The 19,002-nt window shown below is 37.6% G+C and overlaps 1 protein-coding gene across 2 annotated transcripts in view; it reads left to right on the forward strand.

The window, feature by feature from the left end:
• Positions 1-11,185, forward strand: part of ITGA9 (integrin subunit alpha 9) — a 217,488-nt gene extending 206,303 nt beyond the window's left edge. For both annotated transcript variants that reach the window (XM_080581503.1, XM_080581504.1), the window contains one exon: positions 6,444-11,185. In XM_080581503.1, coding sequence (XP_080437629.1) covers positions 6,444-6,542 — 99 coding nt within the window. In that variant the 3' untranslated portion in view covers positions 6,543-11,185. The remainder of the gene's footprint in view (positions 1-6,443) is intronic.
• Positions 11,186-19,002: the final 7,817 nt, after the last annotated feature.

Raw genomic sequence — 19,002 nt, forward strand, 5'->3', positions numbered from 1 at the left:
GGTAAGTGGCTAGGGACCTCAGCCTAAGTTAAAGAGATTGGTTAGTAAAAACTCATGATTCTGGAGCATGTCCAGAGAGAGGCCACGAAGCTGGTGAAGGGCCTGGAACACAAGTCCTGTGAGGAGCAGCTGAGGAAACTGGGGTTTTTCAGTCTGGAGAAGAGGAGGCTCAGGGGAGACCTTATTGCTCTCTACAACTGCCTGAAAGGAAGATGTGGGGAGCTGGGGGTCGGCCTCTTCTCACAGGTAACTAGTGGTAGGACTAGAGGGAATGGCCTCCAGTTGTGCCAGGGGAAGTTCAGGTTGGAAATTAGGAGACATTTCTTCTCAGAAAGAGCAGTCAGGCATTGGAACGAGTTGCCCTGGGAGGTGGTGGCATCACCATTCCTGGGGGTGTTCAAGGAAAGGTTGGACGTGGTGTTTAAGGACATGGTTTAGTGGGTGACATTGGTAGTAGGGGTATGGTTGGACCAGATGATCTTGGAGGGCTTTTCCAACCCTTATGATTTTATATAAATCCAGACTGTAGCTCTTAAGCAGGTATGTCTGGATAGTTCTTATAGTAGATGAAGTAACTGTATAATAGAGAAAAGGTGGTTTGCGATTAAGGCACCAAACCCAAAGTACCTTGTCAAAGCCTAGTTCAATGGGGGTGATTCTCAAATTTTTGTTTCTTAGCTACATGTGTCAGCACTTTGTTTGCTCTCCTTACTTGCTGGTTTGCACTGTGGTCAGTAATCTCCATTAGAAGACGTTTGTCAGCGGAGGCATACTGATAAAAGTCAATACTTTTTTTGTGTGTGTGCAGCTAAGTACATCAGTATGCAGTAGAAATTTAATGAAATATTGCACCTCGCTGATTGACATTAGTGGCAAAAGTCTCTCGTACAATAATGGAGTCTGTATGAACATTGTTCACAAACCTATATTCCTAGCTCAGTTATAGTCTGCAAACACTACTGTAAGTCAAGTCATAATGATATTTTACAGCAGTATGTAGCTGTTCCTTTCTTTTTCTTTTTTTTTTCTTGTTTCTTAATGGAAGACGTTAATGGGAAAAGTACTTTTTTAAACAAATATATAGCATAACCATTCTTCTACAATCCACATTTCAAAATATTTCTCTTTTTATTTGTTTGGCAGAATACGAGTCTCACTGGGTATGATAAAAATGCTTTAGGCATTTACCCAACAGTAAATATAACAAAGCCAGTGGTATTACTTGCACTCTCATCAGCTTTGTTTTTTCCCAACTGTGGATTAAATTTTATTTTGTAACATCCTCATTCTTCAAATGTATTTATGGTTGGCACCCTAGAGAGAGTGCCACATGATCGTAATGCAGGAAATGTCAGCTAAGTGTTTATACTTTCAGAATTTAGAAAAATACAAAGTCCAGTAATTCAGTGACCAGCCTGTGGACATGCAGATGGGAATGAAGAAAGCAGCAGCAGAAAAAAAGACAATAATTTGTTGTGATGTTAACACTTTGGAATGACTTTGACTGGGGTTTTCAGTTTGTGTCAGTGCTTGAAGAATGCATCTTCATGCGAGTGTTGGTAGATGGCACTTACTGGTGATTTTTAAGGGATTTAAACCTGACATGGCAGCAGAAGGGAGTTGTGTATGCTAGTGAAAGAGACTTTGAATACTTGAGATTGAATAGATGACTTGACAGTGCTGTTGCATGGCGAGAAATAACTTCACACTATCAGGTGTAATTCCCCAGACTGCAAGTAACACAGATTTTCTATTGCTTTGTTGTTCTGTTTTGCCAGGAACATGCTTTGAGCTCAGCATATACTGTAGATGGCAGTAAGGTTATGCTAGAAAAAGGTGCACATACTGAAATAACTAAATTAAAGTATATGTGTAAAAATCTATGGATGGTTTTAGGTTTCAAATCTAAGCCCCCTCCTACTTACAGCAGCTCTAATCCTTACTTGAAGCACCTCCAGAAGGGACTGGTCATTGTTTGTCTATTCTGGTAAATTAACTTGCTATTTCCTTTTTGCTTGGTTCTGCCTTAATTTGTGTGAATTTGTTTAAAAGCAAGGAGACATTCCTTTGCAGTTTATCATGGCAGATGTGAAGTATGACAGTTTGTGGGTTTGCAAATATTTCAGTGTCTCACTCCTTTTCCTGGTGTAGGGTGTGAATCCATTGTGAGTATCACTGTAACCTCAGGATTTTGTCCCTATGTTTCCCAAGGTATAATGTCCCTCTTTCTCCTCTCTTATCTCCACACAGAGGAAAGGATCTGGGACATGGTGCCCCTGGCTTGGCAGTTCCCCTCTGGTGAGGTCTTTCAGGTTTAAGAGTAAAGCATGGTTCAGGCTGAGTAGTGCCCCCCTCCTGAGACCTTTCTTTCATCCACACTGACTCAAAACACCCCTAAGGGCCTCTTCAGCCTTCCCAAATCATTTTCACCCAACGTTGAAGTGTTGGCTAGGGTTTGCTTTTCTCCTTTCCTATGTTACCCTTGGTGGCTGGTCTTTCCTCTTCCGTTATAACCCTTTATCTTCCCATGGTACTCTCTCCTTGCCTCCTATAAATAGGATCTATTGCTTTTCCTCTGATGAGTACCTTCCCCAGGCACAGGTTCATCATCAGTCCTTTTCTCGGCTGTGGTGGTGTGCATGATGGGGTCATGAATCTGGACTTGGTGTTCCTTTGCCATATACATACACACATATTTATGGAAAAGAAACAATAGTAGAGAATCATGGCCCGTGAAACAGGCTGGAGACCATTGGTCCACTGAAGACTCCATTTCCACAAATGAGATTACAGCAATAGCTGACAATTTCTCCCCTTTGCCCTGCTTGACATCCAGCACTGAGTCCTAGCTGTCTTCACTGGGTTTTCTAAGTTCTGTTAAGGGCTTTGCATTAGCACAAAAAATATCAGAGACTATAGGTCTCTGGTGTCGCTTCTGCCCCAGTGACAAGAGACAGTATATAATCATCCCGTTGCACCATTTCTCTTGCTTGGGTCCATGTGTCCTCCTCCTTTTTATCCCCTTGTCTCCTCACTGCATGTTAAACTAGCTTGTTCTCTCCACCTTGCCACAGGCACTTCTCCGCCATCACCATATGGGTTAACATTGCTGTCATTTTTAATGAAATCAGTTTATTGTAAGGAGATAGATATGTGGGCTGTGTGGTCTCTCGTGAGGCAATGATTGTGTTGTGATTCCTTCACAGCCATTCCCAAAAAATCTTTCTGGTGATCAGAGGGCCTTTATCTCATTAAGCGGAAATATGCTGTGTTAACGCTAAGGAATAGTATCCCATAACAAAGCATGCCCTTGCCTTCTGGGTATGGCAAATATATCAGATTCCTGACCATTATTTTACAAAGTGTCCAATAAAAAAATCCTTAAGGACCGGTTTCTCATTTCTATTATGCTTAAATTAAGCCCTCTACAAAATTTTGGATTACCTGCAGCACTTACAGCGAGTGAACATACATGGCTTCACAGTGGCACCTGTTGGTGCAGGATTTCATACTTCGTTAATATTTATTAAGGTCTTCAGCTCACTTTTTTGCCCTGCTGGATAGCTATACAAAAACATTCTGTATCCAGTAACAAAATAGTAGAATACCAGAACCATCATAACCAACTTTTAAAGATAATTCCTGAAGCAGATGTTCACGAACAGACCATTTTTATTAAAATAACAGTGGGATAGAGTTTGCTTTTGTTTGTTTGGCCCTCGAGGAAATTAAAAAGCCTTTCTATAATTTTGATTATAACTTCAAGTGAGGATTTTATTTTACCAAGGATGTGTTTGCATGAAGGATGGAAACCTTAAGGGTTTAAAACCTGTTTTTAAAAGCTACAAATTGAACTTCTCTTGTTAATCTTAGGAATTCAAGTCCCCTGGCAATTTTCTTGTCTATGTGCAGAACTTGTAGGTCTGCTATAAAAAACTGATAATACAAAAATGTCACACACTTCTTCAACACATCTGCTACCTGAGCATATGTAAGGTGTATCTGCAGGTTCCTATGACTAAAATAAGTACTTATGATTAATCCTACTGGGATATTGGGACAAATATTGGGACAGCAGAGGTGGCGTAAGTTGTAACTTATTTTTTTGTTCGTTGCCAATAAAACTATTCACTGGAGTCTCCATGCTGGAGCATGAAAATCTAAGGGAACTTTTGTTCTTGGCTTTAAGTCTTTGTTGATACGAATTACACTGGCATCAACAATGAGATTTTACTGGGATTTTATGACGTTCTTATCTTGAGGATTTATTCCCCAAATACATTCTTTGCACTGATATAGCTGTATGTACAAGTCAAAAAATTACTAGCAATGATATTTTCCTTCTACAGAAGAAGGAACTTGATCTGACTTTTTTGAAGCAAGATTGAAGAACAGAGAACTAGAGACTTCTCTTTATTATTTTTTTTTCTGTATTCCTGAGTCCACTGTTCTGAACGGGAAGTGAGGGAGACAGGGACCTTCAAAATTCAACAATATCCCTTTTGTGTGGACATTTTTTGAAACAGAAAGACCATTATCAGCGTGTTTATATGTACTGAGCAGCTGATAAAGCTCTGCTTGTGGTGGTTGGGGAGCAGACTGTGTTCACAGTCTGTGTACAAGACTACGAACAAATCACATTTCAGGTCTGATTTCAGTTATCCCTGGTAGCCTCTGGAAGGTCACTTAATCAAACTCTGTAAAATCAAGATTTTAGGCATTTACATATATGTCTGTCTCTTGTGTATTTATAAAGTGATTGTAGCTGTGTGTGTAACGCACATCCATGCACTCAGGAGGGTACACCTATCTCTGGATTAGTAGCGTGCATCAGGGCTGTGGTCCATGATTACACAAAAAAAGGAACTTGTTAAACTGTGCTGCAGCTTCTGTGTCCTTTGCACAGAAGATAAGTGGTGGAGGTAACAGGTGTTGAAAAGGTGGTGTGTGTCTGGTCTCAAGTTGCCATAAATCCAGGATGTAGTTGGGGTTCACTTGCAAGGACCTGGGCTTTATAGGAACCTCTGCTGGAAAAGTGCTTTCATCTGCTTGAACAAGCTGCCTTCCAAACCCCTGCAAGTTAAAATATACTTGAAGAAAATTAAAATTGCTAAGGAACTGAAACTAAAAAGTCCAAATTAACAGAAACTTAGTAGTGACAAAACAGCACAAAATATTCCTACATACAGCCAATTGGGGAATAAAGGATGGCAATAACTAGATGATAGAGGAAGACTAAAGCATCGTGTTTTACCCAGCAGGAGTAAGAAAACAGGTTTGGAGTGGTAGGAGTTACATAAATGTTTAATTAAGATGAACAAAATATTGATTCAGTGGTCTCGATGGTGCACTACTAAACTTGAGGAGTTGTTTTTGAATGCCTACCAAAGTCTATTATTAAAACAACTTTTGTTTATTTGAAAGACTTATAAAAAAAAAAAGGCAAACAAAAAATCCACAACCACAGAGATACGAGAGGTCTTTACCCAAACTGAAATGAAAACTGCTTGCTTTTTTTTTTTTTTTTTTTAAACTCAGTACAGGGGTTTAGGAAACAAGAAGATATGCAGATATGCAGAAGTGATTATCAGCTTGAAAGCTTGGGGAGGAGCTATTGTTGATGCTCTGCATTTTGTAGGATCAGGCTTGTATTTTGCCTTCTGACCTTACACTGCTGGTAGCAATGGCACAAGGATTGCATTTAGCAAAAAGAAGAATCTGAAGCTGTTTCCTCCAAAGGATCCTAATGTAAATGATTATTAAATAGAAAATTTGAGATCTGAGTTGACGTTGCTGCCAGGAAGAGGAGAATACCTGTAGTTACACAGAAATGGGCTTTTACTTCTAGAAACAGGGGAGCCAAAATGGCAGTGGACCTCTTCAGAGCTGTGTTGGAGCACCAGCAATAGACCATACTGGCTTTTCTTGAAGAGGAGTTTATGAAAAAAGCAGATAGTTGGAGTTTGGGAGATGGCCATATTGAATTTTTCTGATCTCTTTTGTTTCATGCATTTGTGGACACTGAGAGCACAGTTCATAAAACTCTGGCAGCCTTTACATGGAACCCAAGGGCTAGCCTGGTTTTTAGGTTCATATCCAAAATTTGCATTAGTCTTCATTTGAAACCAATAAACCTGTATCTGCTTTGTCTGGTCTGTGCTTGTTAGAGATATGTTATGTGTTTTTGTTTTTTTTTTTCAATTTTACTTTATATAAGAGGAGTCAGAGTAGTTCAGCTATAGGGAGCAGAGTACTTGTGAAGATTTGGGACTCAGTCTGATCTCATACTGATGTAAACAAGGAGCTATGATTCTATGCTTAAAAATTGTATATTGATACCTGTGCTATTTTCTTTTTTTTTTTAATTTTTTTATTTTCTGACAGTGTGAGTTCCAATTTAATGATTCTGTTACTTACCACTGTAATCTCTTTTTGATTTACAGATGGGCTTCTTTCGCCGGAGGTACAAAGAAATTATTGAGGCCGAAAAGAACAGAAAGGAAAATGAAGATAGTTGGGACTGGGTCCAGAAAAATCAGTGAACTGCCCACAAAAATGAAAAGCCCAGTCATGTGACACGCCCTTGCTAGCCTATAGGTCCTGCTTTCGTATCTTCCATATGTGGAAGAAGGAATCTTCTCCAGATTTTTCGGAGGCCCCATTGATGCTGTGTCCTTATCACTCTAACAAGCTAGGGAACATATCCTGAGGCAACCACTGCGGCAATGTCGGGTGACTGGAGCAATTTACACTTCATATAAGAGCTGAACTTTGAACTTTGGTAACCAAGCTGCAGTGCAGAGCAATATTTATGAATCCAACTCTGTGGTATACCCTCAGGGGAAGACTGTTACCTAAAAATATTTTTTATAAATATAAGCTTTTTATATTGATTATGTCTTTATATTTGTATCAATGGTTTATAGTTTCTATTGAATAGCTATATAGTTCACTCAAGCACTGATATCTGGCTAAATCCTTGGAAATACATATATGTATATATAAATCCTATTGTACTTTTAAACTTCAATGCAAGAGACAAAGATTTTCAGATGAAAGTAGCTGGAAATGTCATATGCTTAATTCACAAGGCTTGGTAATATTGTATATAGACCATTTAATGACAATAAGCCAAAATCTTTTCTCTGTCTCTGTTTTGAGTTGAATTTGGTGTTTGATTTATAAACTAAACAACCTTAAGCATTATACATATATGGTGTTCTGTATTTGAGTCTATGCTTCACTGACCTAAATGGGAGAGGATGAAAATGTTTCCTTGGTGACATGTAGCAAGACTTGTAGCTCACCTTGTATCACTAAAGAAAGCATAAAATAATGTTTTCCTTTTGGAAGTTTTCTCTTGCTGTCTCTAGTGTTGTGGTCTAGGACTGGACAGTTGAGACACCAAAAGGATGTAATTGGGCCAAGTACTTTGGCATTATAAAGTCCTTGGAATTTAAAAAAAAAAAAAAAAAAAGGAAAAGAAAAGAAAAAAAGGAAAAGAAAAGAAAAAAAAAAGATGGAGCCTTATTAATGTTAAGAAGGATGTTTTTTAAGCTACTGTCAATGATTGTGACCTGTTGCTGTCAAAGCAAGAAAGCAAGTGATGAATTAATGCAAGCTATGACCATTATACCTGCCTTGTGAGTTTTATACACCAGTCATGAGTTTGTTTATATGATAATTTTAGGAGAGAGAAGTAGATGCAAGCATTAAAATGTTCTTTGGATCTTGAGATTCCCTATGTGGGTGTTCCTAGTACAGAATGTCATCCATTCATCAAATGTTAAGAAGGAAGTTAGTCAAGGTGTAGATGTTATTGAATCTCAGATTGCCACTTTGTTCATTGCTAATTCCTTAGAAAACCATTTTTATTTTTTTTACTTGAAAGACACTTTTTTGCCATATGTCTTCAAAAAGCTCTTGGATTTTTGACTAGAAACAGTGGAATTCTGTGAAAACTTGGTTTTAGATTCTATTTGTACTTTGCACCTTGTGTAAATAAGAAGTAATTGTGTTAGTATAAAATTCATCTAAGGGAAAGAAGGATCAAGTTCTATGATAGAAGATGAAGGATTAACGGGAATGAATGGTGGCAGGAGATGTTTCCTCACATAAGGGTAAAGTAAAAGAACTGCTGGACATTTGGAAACCTGAATATAGGGCACATGCAAGAAATCTGTCTGAAAACATGCCTAATTCTTGCTCTTCCTTGGAAATTCATTTATGGCTTTAAATTTAAAAAAAAAATAACCTGCTTCCTGTTTCTGTCCCCCCCCGGCATTAGTTGCCTCCTATTACTACAGTATTGATCAATAGTTATTAACTTAACTATCTGCACCCATTAGGCAGAAGATGGTTCTTAATTGAATGAAGAATATCAATTTGTATGACCAAAAAAAAAAAAAAAAGCTATTAGTCTATTTGATTATCTTTCTTAAAATAAATTATTGTTGATTTGACAGATCTGGTATAGTAAGTGATCATTTAAGCTAGAATCTGAAAAAAAAACTGCTGAGAACAAATCCTGCTATAACCACATGTAGTGGACTGCACATTTTGCATCAAAGTGCAAAACCAGAAGGCTCACAGCCTTCGACTGCACTATTATATTAGAGACTATAGAATTTTTCACAGTATGATTCTTCTGACATCACTTAGTTTTTTTCTGCTAGGAGTATTTAAACCTCATGTATCTATTTTTTCTGTTGTTGTAAAATACCTAAGAATGTCAGATAGAAGTTAGACATGAAATTGATTCGTAAGTATGAATTGAGTAAGAAGTTGCTTAAAATATATTCTGAAAAGCAAGTAATGAGTCCATTTATTTAGCTGTAATATTTTTCAATATCTGACTTCTTTAAAACTGAGTTTAAAAAAAAAAAAAAAAAAGAAAATTTAAAAGTGAATTCCCTGAAAAAAAATAATTCAGGGGACAAGAGAAACAAGTTGTGAATTTAAACTGATTTTGAAAAGTTTCTATCAAAAAAAAATTAAATTTCCTTGGAAAAATTGAAATGCCTCCATGGCATTTCCACTTTTTAAACAAAAAATGACTTTCAAAAATGCCAAAAATGTTTCATTTCAATATTTTAAGAATCAAGAATAGATCTTTCTTTGAAACGTCTTTTAAAAGTGTTTGAAGAAGAGAGTTAAAGAAGGTGAAATATCTATTATTCATCCTGCACAAGTCCTCACTTAAAGAAAATCAAGGCACTGGATAGATTAGTGAAAATAATCCATAAATTCTTAGTATCATCACTGTTATGTACTAAGTAGTTCCATTGTCACACATGCTTTTGTTTTTCTATGTATACTTGTCTTTTTTTTTCAAATTACAGTGTTGCTCTTGCTTAGTTCCAATTATGAGAGTCAGATTTAACAACGAAATGTACCAATACTTAATATTAAAATCCTATTGTTGCATCTTTCCACTCTTTATAGAAGCAGAGGAAAAAAAAAAAAAGAAAGAAAAGAAAGGGGAGCCAAACAAAGTACTCACTAATATCAATTGTCTGCAATCAGTTTCAGAAATCTTATGAAAATGTAGTGTACTTCAAGAATGTATAGCAAATCACTGTGCTACAGTTCAGCTGTTTTTTATTTTAATTAAAAAAATATAATAAATGTAATTGTATCAAAATGCAGAGGCATGGTTACTTTGGAAATTGCTTCTAGGGTTCTGGAAGTTACCATCTGTCAGCTGCTTGTTAGTTCCTTTGTGCTGTACCGCTCACGCAGTAGGGCTGGTGGAAGTCATTGTATGGGTTCTCCCAGTTAATCCATTTCAGGACTAAGTCATTGTTTGTCTTGGACAACTTCATCGAAAGTTTTGTTGAATTGGCATTGGTTTATTATTTTTTCTTTCCCCTGTAAAAGGCTCACTTTGCACTGGCCGTAAGCTATGCAGGTAGAAGCTTAGAAGTGGGGCATTAACATTTTCAAATGTGTCATCTAGCACCTGAGAGATCTTTTATTTTAACCCTAAAGTTATTTCTGTAATGTGTAGATGTCTTCTTTCCAATAGTACCCTTATAGTTGCTTTTAGGGCAGGAAGAAAATAATCTCAGAAAATATGAAAGGGAAAAAAATGTTAAGGGAGAATTCACTTAATGCAGAACCCATACTGTTGCAACCCCATTTACTTTCTATCTTCAAGATGGAATTCAAGAAGGGGATCACAGTTCTTTCAGAGTTTAGCACAGGGGCGAATTTTACTTCCCAAGAGCTGAGAGCGTTTGCCACTTTTCACAGCATGCTTTGCATGCATTTCATTTACAAACCAAAATTCTGCTCTTGGTAGTGAATTTCTGTCAGTTCACTGCAAGCAGCAGCAGGGCTACTGTGTTCTGAGACTGTTTTGGGGATGCCCTGGTATTTGGCCATTATTGTTAATAAAAATACTAGGTATGTTTTACCGAATAAACCTACAATGAGGAAATCACTTGGGTTATCTGAGAGAGAATCTGTGCTTGATGTGAACCTCAAGCCCTTGAACCACTTGAACAATCCTTTCATCTCAAAGTGGGAAAGGTTTTTCTCAATGCCTAGCATACCAAGTGAGGACAGCCCTCTCTACCTTGATACATGAGAAGGAATGGCCCTATCTACAAGTCAGTCATGTGCGAGTAATTTGGCTTGCTGAAAGCAACAGTTGCACAAAGATTGTGTTTGGCAATATTTAGTATTGACTTTCTTGAATGTCTTCTGTTTATGGGCACATTTTGGAGTCTTGCACAAGTTTCAAGCGTAGTATCCATGTGATGTGGGAATATATAATATTGCTTTAAGGATTAAGGAAGTCATAGAACTAATTTCTATGTTTTTCCAAGTCCAAACAGACGCTAAGGGTTCTTGGATAAAAATGAAAGTAGGATTTGTTTCCTTTACTGTACAGTCATTAAACTGGCGTGAAGACTATAATGGCTTTTGGAGCATGGTTTGCATATGCAGTAGGGTACCCACATCATCACCTTTTTCTTAGAATGTCACTCCTTATGTATTGTAAAATTGTGTGTCTTTTTGTGAGCTTGTGGTTGGAAGAATGTGTTCACTCTTATTGATGTCACCTGTATTTAGAAGCTCATGTTCACCTGTATTCTAATTCACTTGCACTGTTTTGGAAATGTCAGGTTTACAAAAAATACAACTTTTTTTTTTTTTGAATAAAAAGTGGCTGCAAAATTATGCTAATAATATCATTTTGTCACTTCTTGTCCTTGTCCAGCTCAAGTATTTTTCTATTAATTAGGTGAGACATTTTCACATGTATGTTTGAATTAAGTGGTATGTGCATGTGTTTATCTGCTTGTGGATAATAGATATCTTTCACTGTCATTCAAAAACTTGTATAAAACCTAGGTTTTTGGGGACTAAGAATATAACTAGCTTGACTACAATATTGTTAGCCCATGGAAATAAAATAACAGCAGTAAGAATCGTTTATATTCCAACAGTATTGCTCCTTCAACATGAAATAATACCCGTGGTGGTGATATTGCCCTATGTTAAGAGTGTTAACCTGTGCAACTTTGAGTTCTGTTTAAATCTGTATGAATTAGGATGAAAGTGAAGTTACTCATTTTCACATATTTTTTTTTCTGCAATGATTTGTATTTCATAAGTAGCTAAATAATATATTTGATATATTTTCTTCAACTCCATCCGTCCCCATGCTTACTCTATCAAGGGTAAGAAGCTGATGAGAAGCCATAAAAAAAGCTGATTTATTTCTACAGCTATAATGTCTCCTTTTGTATTTCTAATACCTATTAAGAGGTTCCATCAGTGTTGTCTCCTCGTTTTGAGGATGGATGGAACTTTAGTGGTAAAACTTGAACTGACCTGAACCTTCATTTGAAAATAAAACTGAAAAACTGAACATGAAATTTCAGGCTATCCCTTTCCTTCTTTTCTAGTCCATTCTCTGCTTTTTTTGGAGACCCTCTGTGTAAGTGCCTACATGTTCTCCAGACATACAGAAACCTTCTGTTTCCTCTGCTTCATGGGGTCAGCTAAATATCTAAGAACAGACTGGGCAGGGTTAGGACCTACCCTGTGACTCAGAGCATGTTTCTACTGGTGGAAGACCATGGCTTCATGTACCACAATGGCATTAGGAGTGCTCTAAGTAGATATGGGTCCTGGCATGCAGGTAGCAGCCTTCAAAGTAAAATATTCTCAGTCTGGAAAGCTTTCTTCCGGACAAAGCAAGCATCGCTGGGTAAATGGAGTAGGAGGATGCTGCTGCAGAAAGGAATGCAAGGCACGGTTTGCTTTTGAAGATTAGTGGAAGCTTCAGTGCAGCAGCAGCTAAAATAATAAACAGAAGCTTTGAGAGGTACTAATACGTTGTTACGGTGCGAGCATGTATGTTTGTGGAAGCAGGCGGTGGCTTTCCCCTCCTGGGGAAGGAGGATTGATGAGCTAATACTGCCCCCTGTGGGGCTTGCTTGCCTTTTTTTCTTTTTAATGAGCAGAGAACAGCAGTCTGTACATTGCATGATTTTGTGTGCTCCCTTCGACGTAAGTGGTTTTTAAGAACCTCTTAGGAGCCTTATCACAAAGCGACTTTGCTTTAGAAAACTGAGATGTCTCAAGCCTGAAGCCTTTTGCAGATTTATTTGCATATTGTGTAGTCCTAGGTAATGTGTTTTGGTTTTGATTAAAATTTTGACTGCCAGAATGGTTAAGGAAAGTGTCGTGGGAGTCACGACAGGTGCAAAGATCTTATGGTCCTCTGGCCTTGGTTGGTTTGCCAGCAGAATTAAGATATGACAAAAGCACTTTTTAAATATTTTTTTTAATATTTTTTTTAAGATTAAGATGCACAATACTATCTGAAGAGAGACCAGAGAAACCACATCTAAGGTTCTGTGTAAATGGCTGCAAATGGAGATTTTTATTTAAAAGCGTTTTTGACAGAGGTAAAGTGGAATAGTGGGGAAATGAGTCATCTTAACAAAGGGGCGGTGGAAATCAGTTTTTCATGTCTTAGCCACGTTGTAATTATCTGTGACTGTTTAGAAAGATCAATTCTGAATTTCCAGTACATTTCTCCTTTGCTTTTGATGTAGTTAGTGTCATTTTAATGCCTGAGCTTCTAGATGTGCAATGTTTTGGTAAGTTAACCAGCAGTTCAACACCTGTAAAGAATCAGAAACTAATGAAGTAGTAACCGTGAGCATAAAGTTCCCTGTTGCAGACATGTATTGAGATATGATGTATTGACTTTCATGAAATTATTCTAGGTTTATACTAACACAAGTGAAAAGGGACTTAGACTCCCTTGAAGCTGAAGGACACACATCATGAGACAAGCTTTGCACTAATCTGCGTAAGTGGTAATTTACAGTAATTTCTGTCATTTAAATAGTATTCCTCTGGGTTTGCTATCTGAGAGCTGTGTAATTCAATCCTAATGATGCTGCTCCATGCTATATTCAGAAAGAGAAAAGGAACAGTAAAGAAAGTGATCACTTCATCCAGCAGAGAGAGCTAATTATATACAATCTGTCCTACACCAGATTCTCAATGGAGATGGGGCCGTTGAGAGGTGGATACAATCTGCCCCCTTGCCTTTATTGAACTTCAGAACTCAGGCTGGTGGCTAAAATTCCTACTATTTATTTAGACAGATTTTGCTCTGTTGATTTTAAGAGAATGGCCCAGAATAGGAAGCTGGCAATAAAGTGTTTACCCAATAAGAGATCAGAATACCTGTTCAATGTTAAATTCATGATGCTTACATATAGTCTTTGATGGAAGGTGACAGAAATAGGGATAAAATGCTTTTCCTGTTTTGTTTTCTGAGTGGAGGATGAGAGATCGCATTCAACAGCATAAGAAAATACAAGTTGTTTGTAAGATTGCCAAATGCCAACGTAAAGATATGGTGTTGGTGCCCTGTTTCCTAGCTCAAGACTGTGTCCATGATGTGACTTCATCAACGGAGAGGCCCATGCTTTACCCTGGCCAGGTGGCATGTGTCCCTGTACAATAACCTTGTCTCACACTCCGCTGCCTGCTCAGCTGTGCTTGTTCCACACTCATTAGTCATCTTACAGAAACTACTGACTTTTTCACGTGATCTCTTCTTAATTTCTTCCTCTGCTTTATAAGTGTTGATTAACCTTTTCTCTCATTTTTGTCTAAATAGGAGAGCTACCTTAAATTTAAGTGATTTTTTTTTTCCTCTAACTTGCACTTAGTTTGAAATGTGCTATTTTTGTTTCAGGTCTGAAGAAAGGTTTGTCCTTCTGAAAACTTGGCAGTTTTCCCAACTACATCCATGGTTTTAAGGACTGCAGGAAGTTCTCTTGGGCACTGTGGTCCTTTCCTTGGCTTGCTTTTCATCTAAGTTGAAATGTACACTATCAAATCCCCAACGAACGTGAAATCTGAAATAGATACATAGAGACATGAACATGTGACTGAAGCCTTTTTTTGAAAGCAGACAAATCATACAAAAAGGCCAAGCCTGCCAAAGCCTCAGCCCTTCAGATTAATGTAAACATTTTGTTTGGAAATTCTGAAATGCAATTTAGGAGCATGGGATTGGAAGGTCCTCAAGTCCAGTTGCCTATTTTCTTTGGCGTCTACTCCATATATTTCCTTTCTTGAACTAACTGAACAAGATCCAGTCAAACCACTTAAATTTCTTTTCCTTATTTTTCTTGCTAAAAGACTATTCTAGCACCTCATTTTGATGCTGCTGTTAATGGTAATTTTCATCCCTATTTGTTCTCATGCCAACAGAGTCTTTTTAACTTAAATATTTCCCTTCCTTCCTGTTCTGAGTTGATCTTTTTTGAATATGGGTGGCCATAAGAAGACACTGTTTTCTACATGGAGTATTGAATGCCTTGTTCATTGTTTTGTACATCACAGGTACATAAGCCTGGCTTGTGAGTTACCAGCTCTCTCTGAGATGTCTTGAACAATGAGAGACATTGAAAACTCAAACACAAGAGACCTTTCTCAAGGGTTTTTCATCTACAGGTCTGAAGAGTCTGGAACCTAAGCATCATATGTGCCCTGTGGAGAAGGTTGTTATGAAAAGAAGTGATCCATTCCATGGCTGCACCTGGAACTGCAGCTCCTTGGAGCATAATGCTTCCTGCTAGTAAAACTGGAGAGGAACTGGGGAGGTTCTTCATATGAGGCTTTGGCTGTATTTTGGCAGAAGTTAATTGAAACTGGTGTGTGTATAGATATAGGTATAGATAAAAGCACAAAGTGTTTTGATTTCAACAAGTTAGTATTTTCATCAAAGGGCTGCCAACTAGTGCTGACCATTTTCAAAGTGACCAAGGGACCCATTGGTCTTACTTATGCTTGGAGTTTTTCTGAAGTTGTCATGTATTCAAGGCATCATTAATTATTGTCTAGTTAATTACAGCAAGGTGATATAGGTAGAAAAGTGTGCTCTGAAGTGTTGTTGTCAATTATAGCTGACAATTAAGGGGCCAGGTACATGTTTTATTTAACAGGATAAATATTTCCCCAGATGTTGAGTATCTGTAAGTTCATAACCACACAGCTATTTGGTATCTGATAAACCAAAATCACCTTCAGTAGGTACTCATTTAAGATGGCTCTGTTTTTGTGTAGTAAGAATGGCTTATTTTGATGACAGGTAACAAAAGCTGACATATACTATGAAAGGACAATGTTAGTTATCAAACATTTCTGTTTGGAATAATCTTTTCCTCAATAAACTGAAAAATAAAATGGCCAGAGTGTAAATGGGTCTTAAAACCCACATATATTTTTCCACATACGGAAAAAGTGACGCAGGCTAAGTGCCACACAAGAATCTGGAGTTATCTTTTTCCATATTAACTTCTTATAGCAGTTAACTCTTTATGTTGTTATTCTTTGGTAGACTAGCATTGGGTTTAAGCTAAAACTTACGGAAATGGTTCACATACTCGGTTCAATGAAGTTTCAATTAATTAAGATTCTGATTTAATTCAGCTTTCAATTTGTATATTTATTGTATTTATAGCTGTAAATTTTTATAGATAGTTTTGTAATGCCTGGCATAGTGAATTCCAGATGGATTAGAGGGTTTTTATAATGATACAATATGCTACCTTTCTCATGAATTAGAAATGCATCCACCTTTATGTTGGCAGAATTTGTCTGCCCTCACTGGTTAGGGTGTGTTTATGTAAATTGGGACAACTCTGGGGTGTAGCCAATGCATAGGCAAATACTCAGACTTCGCCTCACTGATTTTGCTTTCAATGGGAAACTGACTGCCACGTAAAAAAAAATCCACTAATACTTATTAGAAATAAAATACATCACCTCTCACTCAGGAAATCCCAGTGATTTCTACACTTGAAACAGGAAAAATATTCTGGGGAAATGTCACTCCCCACATGGTCTGATCTTTGTTCTTGTTGTATGCTCCCCAGACAGTTGGAGACTGGATGCTGGGCAAAACGGACCTTAGGTTGGTGCAGAGTAGGCATTTCTACATCCTCATGGCTTTCAAGGAGCCTCCATCAGCAGAGCAGGCACAGGAAACTGTCCAGATGAGCTATGGCACCAGAGAACAGCTTTGGCTTCCTGAGGGAGAGGTTTTGCTTTGTTTTGGTGGTAATAATAATAATAATACCACCTATTTCCTTATAAGTTAAAAAAAATCCCCATAACATTCTATATAAGTTAAATGTCATTTTAGTCACAATAATAGAAGATAATAGAGAATAAGGAAAACTGAGAAGACCTTTTTTTGTGCTTCATCTTTTTTTTTTTTAACTTGACATTTGTGTCTTTCCTGTTGCAGCTGGAGAGTGAATTATTGTAACAGTTCTTCTGTCACCCCAAAATACCTCCCAAGAAAATCAGTATTTCATACTAAACATATGAGAGGCTCCCAATATCAAATATCCCAAGTATCACATATCAAATACTCCCAATATCCAGTTTCCCAATATCATTTTGTATCATCTCAGAATTCACCCAAATGATGACTAAACATTCTGTTTATTTCCATCATTGAAAGTTTTTGCTCCTTCTGTCATAAATCTTTATAATTTTTTTTATTGTCTAGCATCTTCCCATCACATAGCAGAAAGCAAATGCCTTCCCCCTGCCACTCCGAACATATGCTCCAGCTACAAACATTTCAGGTTGTTCCCAGAGGAAAATCGTCCTTCAGATGACAATCAACAATATTAATAACAACAACAAAACAAATTCTGCTTGGCTTAGCTCATCCTAAAAGCTAAAGTGCTTCTAAAGGCTAGTCAGGAATATGAATAAAAGTTAAGGCTGTCCACCTAAAGAATATCAAAGAACTGTAATTTGAAATCTTAATTTGAATCTCAAAATAACAGGTGATGGCTGCTTCTTCCATGTCTTGCAGAAATCACAAGATGTGAAGTGCTAATAAATGTTTATGCTTTGTTTTCCCCCTCTATTTTTTTTCAGTGGAGATGTAGTGCTTTGAGAGTGGAGGAATGGAAGCTTTGAAGGACTGTCCTCTCACCGGGGAGCAGGCAACCCTAAAAGCACTGCAGTGTCTTGACGGGTGTTGCCATAGCAAGCATTTGAATGCTGAAATAACCAGAGATGCTGTGGGAATGTAAAGCCAGATCCTAATATTTACATGTGAGTAAAACTTCAGCAGGACTGTCAACATCAATGTCGGTATGCACGTACTGTTTAGCAGAATCAGTCACAGTCCTTAAGACCATTGCAGCAGATGTGTCTAAGAGGAGAAGTCATGACTACAGTGATAATAAATCTAGTGTTGGCAATTTTTCCCAGGAACCAGCAGAAATCATTAACTCATTTCATGTAAGCCACTAATACATGTGACACTAAGTTAAATACTGATACTGGGTAAATTTAAATCTGTACTTTTAGAGCTGAATAACAGCAGACTCAGCTGTCTCCTGAGCTGTTGTCTGTATATTAATGTTACACTATGGCCCAGATGTTCCAATACTTAGACCCTATTATGTGAAATAAAATAAACACTCCAAAGCTTCTGTAGTATTAGAAGATCCTACAGGATTTTGATCTTTATCTTACAGACTTATCTCGATGTAAAAAACTACCTGTCATGAAAAAGGTTAGCCAAAGAGCGTGAAAGCAGACTGAAACACAAAATTTGGTTTTAACAAAAGTGACACTGGTCCTATGATTTAAGAGCAAATTATTCCAGTGTGATACAGCAGTTTCTTTGTCGTTCACTTCTGAACACACTTTGAATGACAGCTGCACTTTTAAAGTAGAATAGATTTTGATATCAGACAAGTTTTCATTGTAATTCATATTTATGAGACTGACCTAAATTGCTAAAAAATCAGTCACCTAACTCTATGAAACGGTGAGTCTCTGCCCTGGTATGTTATAATAGTCTTAAAACTATAAGCTGGTTTAAGAAAATATGGGTCATATCCATCTCTAATATAATGCTCTCCTCATTTGTCCTGAATTTGAATCACTAGTGTATTCAAAGCCACCTTGCATAATTAGGATAATCTCCTTAAATGACTTGTCTCTTATGATGCCTACAATAATACCACAGTTGTATCCTGCTGTGTCACTTACTGCAGTGCCCCGTGTCTTACTGTTTCATCCCCTTCTGTTTTCCTGTCTCCATTTATTTTATCGACCTGATGCCTGGGACTACAGAACTGCAGAACTGGTGGGGCAGGGATTCTTTCTCCTCTATTTGGCACATCCTCAGATCAGTCTGTGCCTTCAAACGCTGAATTACAGATTCAAAAAACCTCAGACTGCTTGAAACCTGGATAGACCTTGAATCCTAGACACATACATACACACAGAGATGCTAAAACCTTTGGTTGTTAAAAAACAAATAAACAAGCAACCAAACAACAGCCAGCACATTGATTAGTTTAGATGCTTTCCTTTCTTTATGACAGGCACTTCCAGCACAGCCGCAACAGAGGTAATTGGAGCAGACAAGTGATTGTAACTCTGAGCAGGATTAAGACCACTGTCTATAAAGCTCGT

Source organism: Anser brachyrhynchus, assembly GCF_964034855.1.
Source record: "Anser brachyrhynchus genome assembly, chromosome: 2".
In the NCBI taxonomy this organism is placed as follows: Eukaryota; Metazoa; Chordata; class Aves; order Anseriformes; family Anatidae; genus Anser; species Anser brachyrhynchus.